The 14,146-nt window shown below is 35.0% G+C and overlaps 1 protein-coding gene across 1 annotated transcript; it reads right to left on the reverse strand.

Annotated features, from left to right (window-relative positions):
- Nucleotides 1–9,631: 9,631 nt before the first annotated feature.
- LOC133876884 (receptor like protein 22-like) lies at nt 9,632–12,019 on the reverse strand. The gene has a single exon (XM_062315122.1). The coding sequence runs from the start codon at nt 12,017–12,019 to the stop codon at nt 9,632–9,634; it is 2,388 nt and encodes a 795-aa protein (XP_062171106.1).
- Between the last annotated feature and the right edge of the window lie 2,127 nt (nt 12,020–14,146).

Consider the following 14,146-nt stretch of genomic DNA (forward strand, 5'->3'; position numbering starts at 1 on the left):
GAATAACTCTATGGCACACGTCCTATATATAGTCCCACCTTCAGGAATCAAAGATTAAAAAGGTACTTAGCAACCAGCAATTGATAAAAAATAAATAAATAAATAAAAAATCCCAAAACAGAAGAAAAATCAGTTACATGAACAGATGTTGTATAGTGACCGCCACCCAAACCTCCATAGTGTTACTAATTGCATACAGCATGTAGCAATTAGACAACCGGCTATTCCTGTGGGCAATGTAGAGCAGGAAGACTTGCTAAAGCTTATGATGTGATTATGAGAATGCTAGTTGAACCTGATTTATTTGTATGGGGTGCATTATTAGAGGCATGTAGGAATTATGGGAATGTTGATCTTGCCAAAGTAGCAGCTAAGCATTTGTCAGAGCTTGAACCTGACAATGCAGGAAACAATTTACTATTGTCAAATTTGTATACTGATGCTGGGAGTTGGGGAAATGTTGCAAGGTTGAAGACGACAATGAAGAAAAGTTCAGAAAATTTCCAGGGTACAGTTGGGTAGAGGCAATCTGACACATAGGCATCACTTTACAAGAAGCTGTATAAATCTTCATCCAGAACAGAAGGAAATATTGGGGTATCTTGCAAGTGATCATCAGCCTCGTGCTAGCTTTATTCTTATAAAGTTTGCTCACCGGAGGTCCCCTCTGAATCTTTTTACAGATTTGCTTTCTTGTTATCCATGCTTTGAGTTGTCATGAATGCTTTCAAATGTAATCTGCAAGCTGACTCTAGTGGACAATCAATCCTCTGCAACCAAATTGAAGATGTGAGACAAGACGGGCCATTTAAGAATTACCTCAAGGTGTTGCGGGATGAAGAAGTCGACTGTAGAAAGACATAGAAAAAAAAAAAAAAAAAGCAGAGAAAAATTTTGAAGGATAGAGGAGCATGAATTTCTTCTACAATGTTTGATGAGCCAGCAGTGGTCATTTGAGATTATAGCAATAGGAGCCGCTGAGCCGCAGTTCTAATTTATTTCAAGACTGCCAAATATATTTCTGTAACTTGCGATTATAGATGTTAGAACTTGTGATTCAAAATTTTCATTTTAACATTTCAACATGATTCACAATAATTGAATGGTCTATAGAGAGAAGCCTAATAAAAATGCAAAATCGTGAAACGGCATCAAGCAGTGAGCTATTGTTGTATTGAAACCAACCAAAACTCATAAAAAGTTCAATTCAGTGATTATTTACTAAGCTTCAGTCCGACACGCTTTTCAAGCACAAGCAACACTAAACCCAACCTATTTCTTTAGTATGGCTGATTAGGAGTGGTGGGAACCAAGGGGACCTTTCCCTTGAAGGACTTAACCCCCTTCAGAGGCCCATCTTTAGATATCATGGGTCTGGGTCTTGTACAGCCTAGTTCAATTATAGTGTTGTGAGTTAAATGTCAAAGCATAATAATAATGCCACATGGTAGTTTTTATTGCATCATTAACCTGGGGCATTACACCAGCCCTTCTTAATTCATTATAATTGGCCATAAAAGTACTTACCGAGTACAAAATTTAGACACTCTGGTCCAAAACTAAAATATTTTTCTTTTCTCTCTACCAGCCCAACTGCCCAAGTTTGGAATACATACTCGAAAACCCATGATTTTGGGTCAAGGTGATAAAGTCCAAATCACGAGTCCCGACCTGTTGGAGGGAGGGAACTCATGTAATTTGACCAGCCATGCTAGCACAATGTCTACATGGAGAACGCCGGGGTCATGGCATGGTGAACAACCGCCCCACAATTTCTTTCTAATTGCCCTATCATTTTCAGCAGATAATCTTCGACACTGTCTGATCAACGACTGGAACAATGGAGACTAAACTTGATTCTGAGATGCGGTGCTCTTCGTAGCCATGAGTTCCAAGTTTGATCAATTGATAGATGATCGGCGCACTAACACCGGGACCCGATCTAACAATCGCAACGAAAGACCACGTATCACCTAGGCTGGTTCGGGCACCAGTAGATCTATGGCTCCTAAGGTGGCTAAACTGAACTTTCCACAATATGGCGGTAACGAGGATCCAACAAGTTGGATATGTAGGGTCGAGCTATTTTCGAATTCCATGGCACTAACGAGGATGAGAGGCTACCCTTTGCAGCCTACCACCTTGACAGTGATGCCCAGTTATGGTTCCAACTTTCGAGAAGGGGAGACATCGGAGGTAACGCGGGAAGCCTTAAAAAAGGGCCTCCATGCCAAGTATGCATGGTTCAACTCTGTTTGAGAATTTTTTTGGAGATTTGTCTAAACTGGAACAGGAGGGAGCAATAAAAGGCTACCAAGTGCAGTTTGAGAGACTTTTGAGCCAAGTGGGGCGTTTGGCACCTTAACACCAGATTGCGTGTTTTGTCAGCGGCCTTAAGAAGGACATATGCACAGAAGTGCAAGCTGTTCAACCAACCAGCTTTTTTGCGGCTGTGGGTTTAGTAAGATTATACGAGGCTAGCTAGGCAACTAGCCCAACATCAGCTTTCCCAGGTAGAGCTTTGGGACCTCCCTAGCTTTCCACCCATGCCGTCTCTTGCACTTACAAGGACAAACAACCCATGTGAAAAAGCTTTCAATTTCGGAAATTAAGTCCTTAGATATCTTTTCTTTTTTTCTTTTTTTTTTTTTTTTTTTTTTTTTCTAATTTTAAATAATTTCTTTCATCAACTTATCCTCTAATTAATTAACAAACAGTATGATACCAATCAATTAATACAAGGTGGCTCTAGTTTTACATGTCATATGTCAATTGTACGTGCCACCTGAAACAACTGGCAATCATCTCTCTTTGTCTTTTTTAATGATTTGTTGAAGTCATATTTATAACTCAAAGTAAATGTGTCATGTCATGTGGCACGTATGGTTAGCCTATGCCGTATCAAACAAGAGTATTGAGGAATTAAATTGACAAAAAAATATATTTAAAATCAAATAAAATTCTAAGAACTTAATTATTAAAATTAAAAACTAAATAACTAAATTAAAATGACATGAAAAACTATGGACTAAATTTAATTTTTTTTTTTCCCTTAAAAAATTGGTGTGTTGGCTTAATGGTCACGATTGCGTCCAAATACCAAGTCATCTTGATGTTAAACAGCATCAACTTTTTGTGGGTTGAAAATAATGGGATTTAGATGTTGTATTTGAATATTGTATATAGTGATTGATGAACCATGTTGATGTTGGTGTGATGGAATAAATAAATGTTGATGTATATGTGTGAACAGACAACGAGCTGTCGTTCATACTTCATAATCTTTTAAGTCATTTAAGATAACAACTTAATTACGAGTAAAGCAAAATTAAGTTCAAATCTTCTCTCACTCCTCCCATTTATTATATATATACCACACTGTATATCATTAGACAGTAACGTTTTGGAAACGGTGGATTATGATAGCAGCTGGAAGATGAAGGCGTTATTTTGGAAACGGTGGTATTTGTCTATTTGAAAATTTATAAAAATAACATTTTTTTAATTTTTTTTTTCTATAGGCCATATATCCAGAGATATTGCCCTATCAAAGTATTTTGTCTAATATCAAGCCAATGCATTAACATTGGCGCCTCGGAGGAATTAGCATTTAGAATTTGGGGTTAAATTAAAATAAAATAAAATAATAAGGGGTAAAATTTTAATTTTAAAAAATAATTTGGAAAAAACATGTTGGCTTGAGAGGGCTTCACCATCTAGCTCGGCCTGGCTACCATGCTTGTAACAGTAATCTTAGATCTATGTCTTTTTTTATCATTTCAAAATTAATATGACACATAATTAAATTATTAAATTTAATCGTCTCATGCTCTATAACAAAGGATTGTATTAGAATTTTAATTAAATAATTAAATTTATTTATTTTTAATTAAAAATTTTGAAATAATTAATCATTTAACATGATATCAGAGCATAAACTTCACATTGCAAATAAATATTTTGTATGTTGGGTCTCACTTATTACTCAAAAGTTTTACTTTATATTTTAATTAAATATTTTACGTATAAAACCTCACCTAAAAAGAGTTTAAGCCAATACCTAAAAAAGTATATTAAAATATTAATTAAGATGATTAAAAGTTAAAGCCATCTGCTCATTCTTGTGTGCTTCAATTTTAGAATAAGGAGAATTCCTAATACCAACATTATCAAAAAAAGATAAAGACAGAAGACAGTTAAGAGCATCTTCTTGTTTTTCTCAATTTTGAGTTTATTTTTGGGTGTTCTCTCATTTGGGAGATGCTAATTGTGTACTTGGCCTTGGTCAGGGGTTGGATGACAGAGCAAAAGCCCGCTCATTTGAGTCTCTTTCTTGCCTTAATTTCTGTTCAGGTGCACGCGTGAAGCAAAGTCTATGATTGCAACTCCCATTTTAGATGCGCCTCATTCCATTTTCTCTCCCTTTTTGCCATATCCCTTGCTAAGGTCAGACTTCAGAGTACCTTAAACACAACTGGTTCATGCCATTGCTCTCTCTATAAATAGGCACATAGGTATATTACCTCTCTCTTCCTCTCTCCATTCCATTATCCTCCTCTCAAATATTATACTGACTTAATTATTAAAAAGTTATCGGTCCCCTCGGTACCAATGAATTCTGATGACTACGTTCTCAGTTTTGCAAAAGTTTTATTGCAGATCTAACTCTCAGAAAATTTGCTCTAACACAATTCATCTAAAATTTAGACAATTTAGCACATCGGGAAATTTGTTAAAATTCTTGTTTTCTGTCTTTCTATTTCTCTTCTAAAAAGAAAAGTTAACAAACAACTCCAATACAAATTACCTTTTTGTTTTTTTAACAAATTAATAATCTTATTTGATAAAATCAATCACACAGGAGACAATTGCTCCTTGGTTACAATACCATAAATATAGTTTGGAACTTTTTCGATTCAAACTCTATCTATGACACAAGAATCCAATACAAATTACTCTTAAAAGCACAAAAAGAGTTTTCACATTTATGTCATATTAAAACAATTTTTCAACCGAATATATATATATATATATAAACATTAACAAACATAATTTTAAAGTTTCTAGTCTACTTTAAGCTATAGTTTATTAATAAAATTTAGCTCCACCAACATTTTGAGAGCATTATCACCTCTCTTCTCCCCTCAAACTAGGCTCTCTGGTCTCGTTGTCTGTATTTCATTTTAGTGATAAATACAAAATTAGTCTATTTGGTTGAACTAAATTATAAATTGCTAATTTTCGTATCAAAGTGAATTTAGAAGTTCCTGTAGTATATTAATTTTTTTTATTAAGAGTGACACGTGTCGTCATTTTATTGATGCTGACAAATCACTTAACAAAATCTGCCAAATGTTTTAAGGAGATAATACATGCACTACAAGCGCACTACAAATGCACAACACCAAGGCACATTGGGGTGAGCATTTCCCAATATTTTAACACAACTTTACTCCAATAATTAAATTATTTTTTTGGCATATCACACAAGAGGAATGATTGGTGCACACCAATTGTGCAACTGTTGTGCACTACTCTAGAGACATGGGATGGGTCCCACGTGGGACCCATGTGGTGGAACTCATCCCAAATCTCTAAGACTTTGTACAACAGTTGCATAACTGTTGTGCAAAATTTATTTTCCTTCACACAAACCTTTAAATTTACTTTGATACGATAAGGATCAGTTTATAATTTGAGAAATGATCATTACTCTCATTTCTCACAACAGCCCCACAACAAGCTGACGTGGCTGGTAATATTTTATTATTTTTTTACAAAAAGAAAACAAAACAAAACAAAAAAATAATAAAATATTACCAACCACGTCAGCTTGTTGTGGGGCTGTTGTGAGAAATGAGTGTATGGATCATTTCACTTATAATTTAAGCTAATCTTATGTACTAATTTTATATTTATCTCTTCATTTTGTCTCGTTAAAAAAAAAAAAAGAAAAAAAGAAAAAGAAAAATAAAAGTAAAGTAGAAAGACTCATAGACAAGTATAATATTGACCCAGCCAATGAGGTTGACCTCAATGAAAATGAAAAGGTCAAGAAAAACTCGTGACCTGCTTTACGGTCTGTCTTTGAGGTAATTGATGATGCCTCTGCCTCTACTTGTTTAGCACCTAACAATCAAAAAAAAAAAAAAACAAAAAAAACGTCAATAGGTAATATATAATTTATATTTGTGTCCCACTGTCAGCAAATAGGATTCTTTTTATTTTAAATGAAATTAATGCTATTTATTTTATTGTCAAAATTTAAAGTTAATACTTTTTTTTTTTTTTTTAATTATGAATAAAAGACTTTATAAAGCTCAACCTCAACAATCTAGTGAAGACGGGAAACAACTCCTGCATAGGGACAAAACCCCCTAGCTAGGAAACCAACAAAAACAGCACAACAACAACGAACTACTCCTCCACAAAGAGCCTCAACCTTATAACAACTTACTGCTACAAGCAAACCTGAAAACAACGAAGTAAAAAAGCAAAATAAACCCACAGCAACCACAAAGAACAGAAGTTTATAACTTCTACCAGAGCACTTCAGAGGAAACTTAGCAAACAATCTAATTTTCACTTCCCATCTAATCCTTGAAATAGTTTTCTGAAACAGGTAGAGAAATTATTTCATTTCATAACTTGAACACTCCAAGACTTAAACATATCCCAATCTAGAGGAGGACAAGGAATAGTGTATATGATTTTATGTTATTGAGAATTTTAAAAGACATGTCGACATTAACTTCATATACATCAATAAATGCATCAACTTTAAATTATAATCTTTCATTTTAAAATGAATAATATCAATTTTACAAATTTCACATAGAGATCCAATTCCCCTTATCCGAGAAAAATAGAAGTTGCTTTTCAATGTTTCCAATGCCTTTAAATAACAAAAATACATTTAATAAAAATTTTAAAAAATTGAAAAATGGTGACCTAGTCAGTGGGTCTTCGCCAATTTTTTTTTCAAATTTTTAAGAGTATTTTTGTGTTTAAAAAAATTGTTAAGGTCAATTTTGTCTTTTTCGGAACAAAATGGGTTCATTGAAAATTTTTCTTTTGTAGTTTAAGTGGACATTAGTGTAATAAGTAGTTTTGGAAGAGAATATTGACAATGAGTAGTAGTTTGACAAAATATATGAATCTTTCTCAAGACTTTTTATGTAATGGACTAACCTATCTAAATAGAGAGATAGACTTAAGGGAGGGCCGTAGGTGGTCCCTCCTAAAAAAAAAAATGTTAAAAAAAGGGTTTTGATATTTAAATTTGTTTTAAAAAAAAAAATAGTTTAGGTCTCTTTTTTTTTTTCCTCTTATTTTGGCCCTTGAGAAAAAAAAAAAATTGATATAATCTGGTCCCTAAAGTTAAATTTCTAATTCTATCCTTATCCATAGATTGATCATACATAGTCTCTCAATCTCTCTTTAATCAATACATATAATCTCTCTTTATACTGTATATGTACCTGGTTATGTAAAATAAAAAGAGACAAATTTTAAATTTAATTTCATATATGATGACCATTTCGTCGATCCCCTAAAGATGCTTTACAGAAAAATGGAACCATTCACCTATGGTTGACTCTGCTTTCTGTCTTCTCCATCTACAGTTTAGATTTTGTCGCGTTATTTAAATTTTATTGGGTTAAACACATTTTTAGTCCCTGAGTTTTGACAACTTTATTTTTTAGTCCCTGAGTTTCAATTCGCATCACAGATGATACATCAATTTTGAGAAATGACTAAATTAGTACCTCGGTTAACTTCTCCATCCAAAAACTAACGGTCCGCCACTGGTCAACCTCAGAAATTGACACATGGCACTATATAAAAAAATTAAAAATAAAAAATCTTTAAAAATCAATTAAAAAATTGAAAAAACTAAAAAAAAAAAAAAGGGGTGGCTCTTAGCCACCCCCATTTTGGCCAGGGAGGTGGCCGACCTGTCTGGGGTGGCCGAACCACCCCCGTGCCCCTTGGGGGGGCAAAAAAAAAAAAAAAAACCCTAAAAAGAATGTTTCCGTTTTGCCCTTGGGGTGGCCGAACCACCCTTGTGGCACTTGGGGGTGGTTTGGCCACCCCCAAGGGCAAAACGGAAAACCCGATTTTTTTTTTTTTTTTTCTATCTGTCCAGGGGGTGGCCGAACCACCGCATGGGGGTGGTTCGGCCACCCCAGACCGGCCGGCCACCTCCCTAGCCAAAATGGGGGTGGCTGAGAGCAACCCCCTTTTTTTTTTTTAGTTTTTTCAATTTTTTTTCAATTTTTTAATTGACTTTTAAAGATTTTTAATTTTTAATTTTTTTATATAGTGCCATGTGTCAACTTCTGAGGTTGACACGTGGCGGACCGTTAGTTTTTGGACGGAGAAGTTAACCGAGGCACTAATTTGGTCATTTTTCAAAATTGATGTATCATCTGTGATGCGAATTGAAACTCAGGGATTAAAAAATAAAGTTGTTAAAACTCAGGGACTAAAAAGGTGTTTAACCCAATTTTATTTTCGTGTGGAAGATGAGTCATCTAGTGTATTTGTTTATTGAAAAATGCTTGAATTATTAATATTTTCACTAAAAGCCTCCACAAACTCATGCAGCATCCTCTTGATAAATCACCGCCTGTTTCAAACGCTTAAGTTGATAGAATGAGATAAATTTAATAATTTAATTAATTCTTTAACACTCCCTTTCACGCGTGGATTCAAACTTTCTTTTAATAGTTGAGACCCAACATATTGAATATTTAATTGAAAAATAAAAACTAAATAAAGGAGATAGGGTTTAAACTAATACCATGTTCAATCGTTACTTGTCCCAAAAACTTAAGCTGATAACATGCTTTTTACATCACCAAGTCAGTCTAACATGCTTTTCAAGCACAAGCAACACTAAAATAAGACACTAAATAAGAAATATAATTATAATTCAAAGAGGTACACTCATAATCATCTAGATTAACAGCGTCACGAAATTACAGTGATTTATTTAGCGTCATCAAAGAGACCGTATAGACTTCAACAAATTCCCTCCGGAGTAAATTTGGAGCAACATCTCTATGCAAGTGAAAGTAATTAAGTAAGGAGTTAGTTAATCCTTTCAATCAAAAGTCATTTTCACCTACGCCTCTCGGAATCTGCTCTTCTATTACAAGTGTTTGCAGAAATTTCACACACACATTTCTAACGTGAATCACTACAAAATCTTTTGGACAAGAGAATAGGCACAATGAGACATAACGTAAAACAAGAACTATCAACTGCTCAAATTCCAGAATATTTCCCCCTAGCTGCATCAGAGTCACTGCAACTAATTACTAATTAAAGATACACAATGAATTGTGAAGAAATGGTCATAAAAGGCCATTTGATTCAAGGCATCTTCGATTCCTAGGCCTATGGAAGCCCACATGCATTTCTGCAAATAAGATGCTTGGAAATGTGGGCAATATTCCTAATTTGGGTTGGTGTGTAAAGTTACATTTGCCATTGGAGTCATGCCTTAAGAAAACCCTGGCATCCAATTATGTGGATCAATTTTTCATTTTGATTTATATTGAAAGTAAGAAGGCAAGAGTTTATCATGACAAACCTGGAAGTGTTGCGTTGATCATAACTATAACTAGTGCCTCTGTTGTTGATTGTTGACTGCTGGTCTTCGACGATATTCATTTCCAAGATACAGTTTAGGAAAGATCTTGAAAAGAATGTCATCAACATGTTTGTAATACCATATCCTCCACCTCTTCCAAAACATAAGGGGCCCCATTACAATTCCAAAACCAAAACTAAATCCTAGTTCAGCACTTATGTAATTCCACTCAATCATACTCCTATGAGATTCTTCATATGTCGTTGGAGGTGACAATCGTGGCTCCTCATGTGAGCACTGGGATTTCAAAGGCAACCCACATAATCTTTCGTTTCCTTTGAAGGAATTTTCCGAAAATGTAGCAAATTGCTTGATAAATGGAATAGGTCCCACCAATTGGTTGAACGAAAGGTTGAGGACCGAAAGGAAAATAAGACCATTGGCGAGTTGCATAGGAATCTCTCCAGTAAACTTGTTGCTTGATAAGTCTAGTGTCTCAAGATTACTTAATTTCCCCAGAGATGTTGGGATTTGGCCTGTGAAAGCATTATGTGACAAGTTGAGAATATATAACAATTTGAATTCTCCAATTTCTTTAGGTATAGGACCATCAAAGTTGTTGCAAGAAAAATCAATGGTGGTGAAGATAGTTAAGATCTTCACTAGCTCTACCTCTAAACCCTTGCTAGTAACTGTTACGGTTTCTTGATAATAAAAACTACCAATACCAATTTGGATGTGATTGAGTTTTGAGTTGGCCTCATGTGCATGATCAGTCAACGTCGTCCAAGTAGAAAGGAGTACTATTGGAAGGTGACCAGTAAAATTGTTTGAAGCCACATCTATGATTTGAAGCTTCGGGCAAGGGGCAAGCTCTGGATGATCAATGGGCCCATAAAATTTGTTAGATCGCAAAATAAGAACCTTCAATGCGGCTAATCCATTCAAGTAAAATGGGAAGGTGTCCTCGATGTGGTTATTCCCAATGTCCAAGACCTCCAATGAATGGCAATTCTTCAGAGATTTCGGTAACTTTCCCTCTAGATGGTTTTTATTGATAGCTAAAGTTTGTAAATTACAAGACTCTGAAAATGTATCAGGAATTGAGCCATTGAGATTGTTTCTCCTTAGACTCAACACCTGAAGAAGTGCCCCACTCATCTCAGTCAAGCATTGGGGAATTGTGCCACTGAAGTAATTATCAGACAGATCCAGAAATCGAAGATTTGTAGCATTGCATATGGATCCAGGGATACTCCCATATAATTTATTACTTGAAATAGAAAAGAATTGTGTGAATTCAAGGGACTGGCCAATGCTAGCTGGTAAGATAGAATGAAAATTATTCATGGAGAAATCCAAGTAGCTGACAGGTGGGAGAACTGGGAGTTGGCCTTGGAACTGGTTGGAGCGAAAGTCTAGAGATCTTGTCTTAAAAATAGTAGAGATATTGGAGATAGGTCCTTTGAGAGTGACCAAGTTGTTATAGGAGAGATTTAGAAATCTAAGATGGGGAAGTTTCCAGATCCAATTAGGCATCTCTCCATATATCTGGTTCCTTGAAAGGTCTAAAATGTATAATTTGGATTGGTTTCTACAGAAATCAGGAATTTTTTTCAACTTGCAAGAAGCCAAGCCTAACCAAGGGGGACAGTGGGAAGACGAAAGGTTAAAACCACTATATTCATCCAACAAATTGGAGCCATCAAAGTTGTTCGAAGAAAGAATGAGGGTTGCAAGACCTCGAAGTCCAAAGATAGATATGGGTATTGGCCCTTCCAACTCGTTATTGCTCAAATCAAGCTGTAGTAGTTTGTAAGAAGAAATGTTGGAAAATTCCTTGAGTTGCCCAGAAAATTGGTTATTGGAAAGTTGTAATACCTGCAATGATGGGAGGTGAAACAATGAAACTGGAATATCCCCGTTCAATGAATTGTAACTTAAATCAAGAGTCTCTAGATTCAGAAGTTCTTCCCACTGAGTGGAAGTAATCTGCCCTGCAAAGCCAGCATTTGCTAGATTCAAATCACTCAAATTCGTCAACTTGTCAAACTTTGATGGAATTTGAGAAGAGTTGAAGTCATTGTAAGCCAAATCCAGGCTCTGGAGATACTGAAGACTAAAGAGACTGCTTGAATCGTCAAGTCCACCCGAGATGGATTCACTGGTCAGGTCGAGACCAATAACACGTCCCTCATGACAGGTGACGCCTTCCCAAGAACAACAATCAGCACTTTGATTCCACTTAACAAGTTTGTTGGACATAGCAGGATCGAATGTAAGGTTGTTCTTCAATTGCAGTAACAAGGACTGCTGATTGCCGAAACATTGCCCAGACACGCCAAAGACACAAATGCTAATTAGGAAAGGTGAGTAAATGGGGATCAAGAAAAGCCACGAAAAGACCGCAAGTCTCATTGCAGGGAATGGAAGAGGTGGTGATACTAATTAATGGTGGATTCAGGATGGTATTGATTTGTTTTGTGCATGAGTAAATATATAGATGAAAATATAATGGTGGAGGATGAGGCGAGGAAAGTTCCAGTAACACGACTTTTTGACCTGTGACTCTCGACACTTATATATAGATGAATATACAAGTGGCCGACCAAGAAGAAGAAGATCGATGAAGTAAGAGAAGAGAGGCCTTAATATTTTATCCTTCTTCTGTGTCCGGTTCTGCAGGCATGGCAGCTTTATTCACACGTTTGGAGAAGTTTGAGGTTGAGTAATTTGGATTTTTTGGAATGTGATTGTCACAATTGACGCCTAATTTGTTTTTTTTTTTTTTTTTTAAATTTATGTAAGGATCAACTTCATGTACAGACAATTTACATGATAAAATTTATTTCTCATAGTCTATCGACTTTGGATTTAATATTCTGAGTCAGTCAAGAGTATTACCACTCGGGCTTTCTATGAAGGGGCACCATATACCAATACAACGTGTTCTGAACACAAAATTTAAACTTCTTCTTTTTCTAAGCGATCGAGTTGAGAATCAAAACATTGAAAAATGGGTAAACTTTCCGACAATAAATTCAAAGTAAAAATACCGCAAAAAATACAAATAATGACCAAATCCTCGCTGTAAGGGCCGTATAAAATGGTAAGCAAAGCAAAAGAGGCACAAGAAATGACACGCACCTCGAAAAGTCTCTCGACAATACAAAGAATGTAGAAAAAGAAAATTTAGAACGTTGGGTCATAGAAAGCAGAATTCTAGAATGAAATGAGGAATGTGGAAAACAAGTGGAGGTGGGGGAATTCCTACTTGTTCTTTGATTGAGGAAAGCAACAACTTTTGGTTTGGTTAGAGGAATTCAACATTTTTTTTGTGTTTACATTTTTCAGAAATTTGATGCTTAGTCATTTGAATTTTCAGAAATTGTTGAAAAAGGAAATAGCTTGAGGGGGAGTATTGAAGAAGGATCCCTGATTTATCTCCTTAATTGGAGTGTTGAAGATTTGGTCATTTTGGTGAATATGTTGAAGATTTTATGAAGATTTGTCCACATAAATAAGGCTGATTTATATGTATTAATTAGATTACGATAGTTCTTTCCATATTAGGTTCTAGGCTTTTCCTATTTAACCAATGTAGCCCTACGGCACAAAATCAAGTTCTTATGTTCTCAAGTTATCAAAAGGAATAAGAATATTTTCTCTCTATTCTTCTACAGTAACTATTTTCATGTTTGAAATAATTAGGAATTTCTAAAAATTTTCGAGAATATAGGATTTTCATGTATAATTTACTTTTGAAAATAATTAGGAATTTAAGACTGCCAAACTATAGGGATAGGAGCCGCATTTTTAATTTAATTTAATTTTAAGACAGCCAAACTAGAATAGACAGGAAACAAGACTCCATGAGGAGGTCAATGCATATTAGGCGTTTGAAATTTCTTTCCCAATCCAATGGTCTAAAACTGAAAATCCCTAGATGCATTACTTTCCCAATCCAATGGTCTAATTTGAACTAAATAAAGAGCACAAGATTAGTGGAGCCAGAAACAATTTTCATTCAATCTATCAAAGAGAAGAGTAGTAGATATCAGATCAAATATTTATATCTGTATGTTGTTGTTGGTGCTTCATTAGAGTTAGAAGAGATATTCTTCATTAATTATTTATTGAGTAGGATTTAGTCCACATGCTTTTCAAGCACAAGCAACACTAAAACATAGCAATAAATAGGGAAAATAATTAGAATTCAGACGACATGACAAAAGTAGTGCAAATTATTACACATAAATGTGTATATCAGCAACTGAGCATAACTGCCACTGAGAGGCCTTACAGACTTCAACAAACTTCCTCTAAAGTAAATTTAGAGCAATATATCTCTGTAAGTGATCAGGTGTACAACATTGGTGTAAGTCAATATCAACCAAAAGTTCTTTTACATGATCTAATGGAATAATTGCACAATGAAATTGATGCACACTAACTAGTACAAAACACAAGAAAATGATAAATGGACTCGTTGAAGGATGTCATGACTTCTAATAGTTATTTCGAGAGAACCATGATATTCAAAAA

This window comes from Alnus glutinosa, chromosome 9 (assembly GCF_958979055.1).
Source record: "Alnus glutinosa chromosome 9, dhAlnGlut1.1, whole genome shotgun sequence".
Classification (NCBI taxonomy): Eukaryota; Viridiplantae; Streptophyta; class Magnoliopsida; order Fagales; family Betulaceae; genus Alnus; species Alnus glutinosa.

What these genes read in the sequence shown, in the direction of transcription:
- LOC133876884 (XM_062315122.1), bottom strand. Translation starts at nt 12,019, where the DNA reads ATGAGACTTGCGGTCTTTTCGTGGCTTTTCTTGATCCCCATTTACTCA.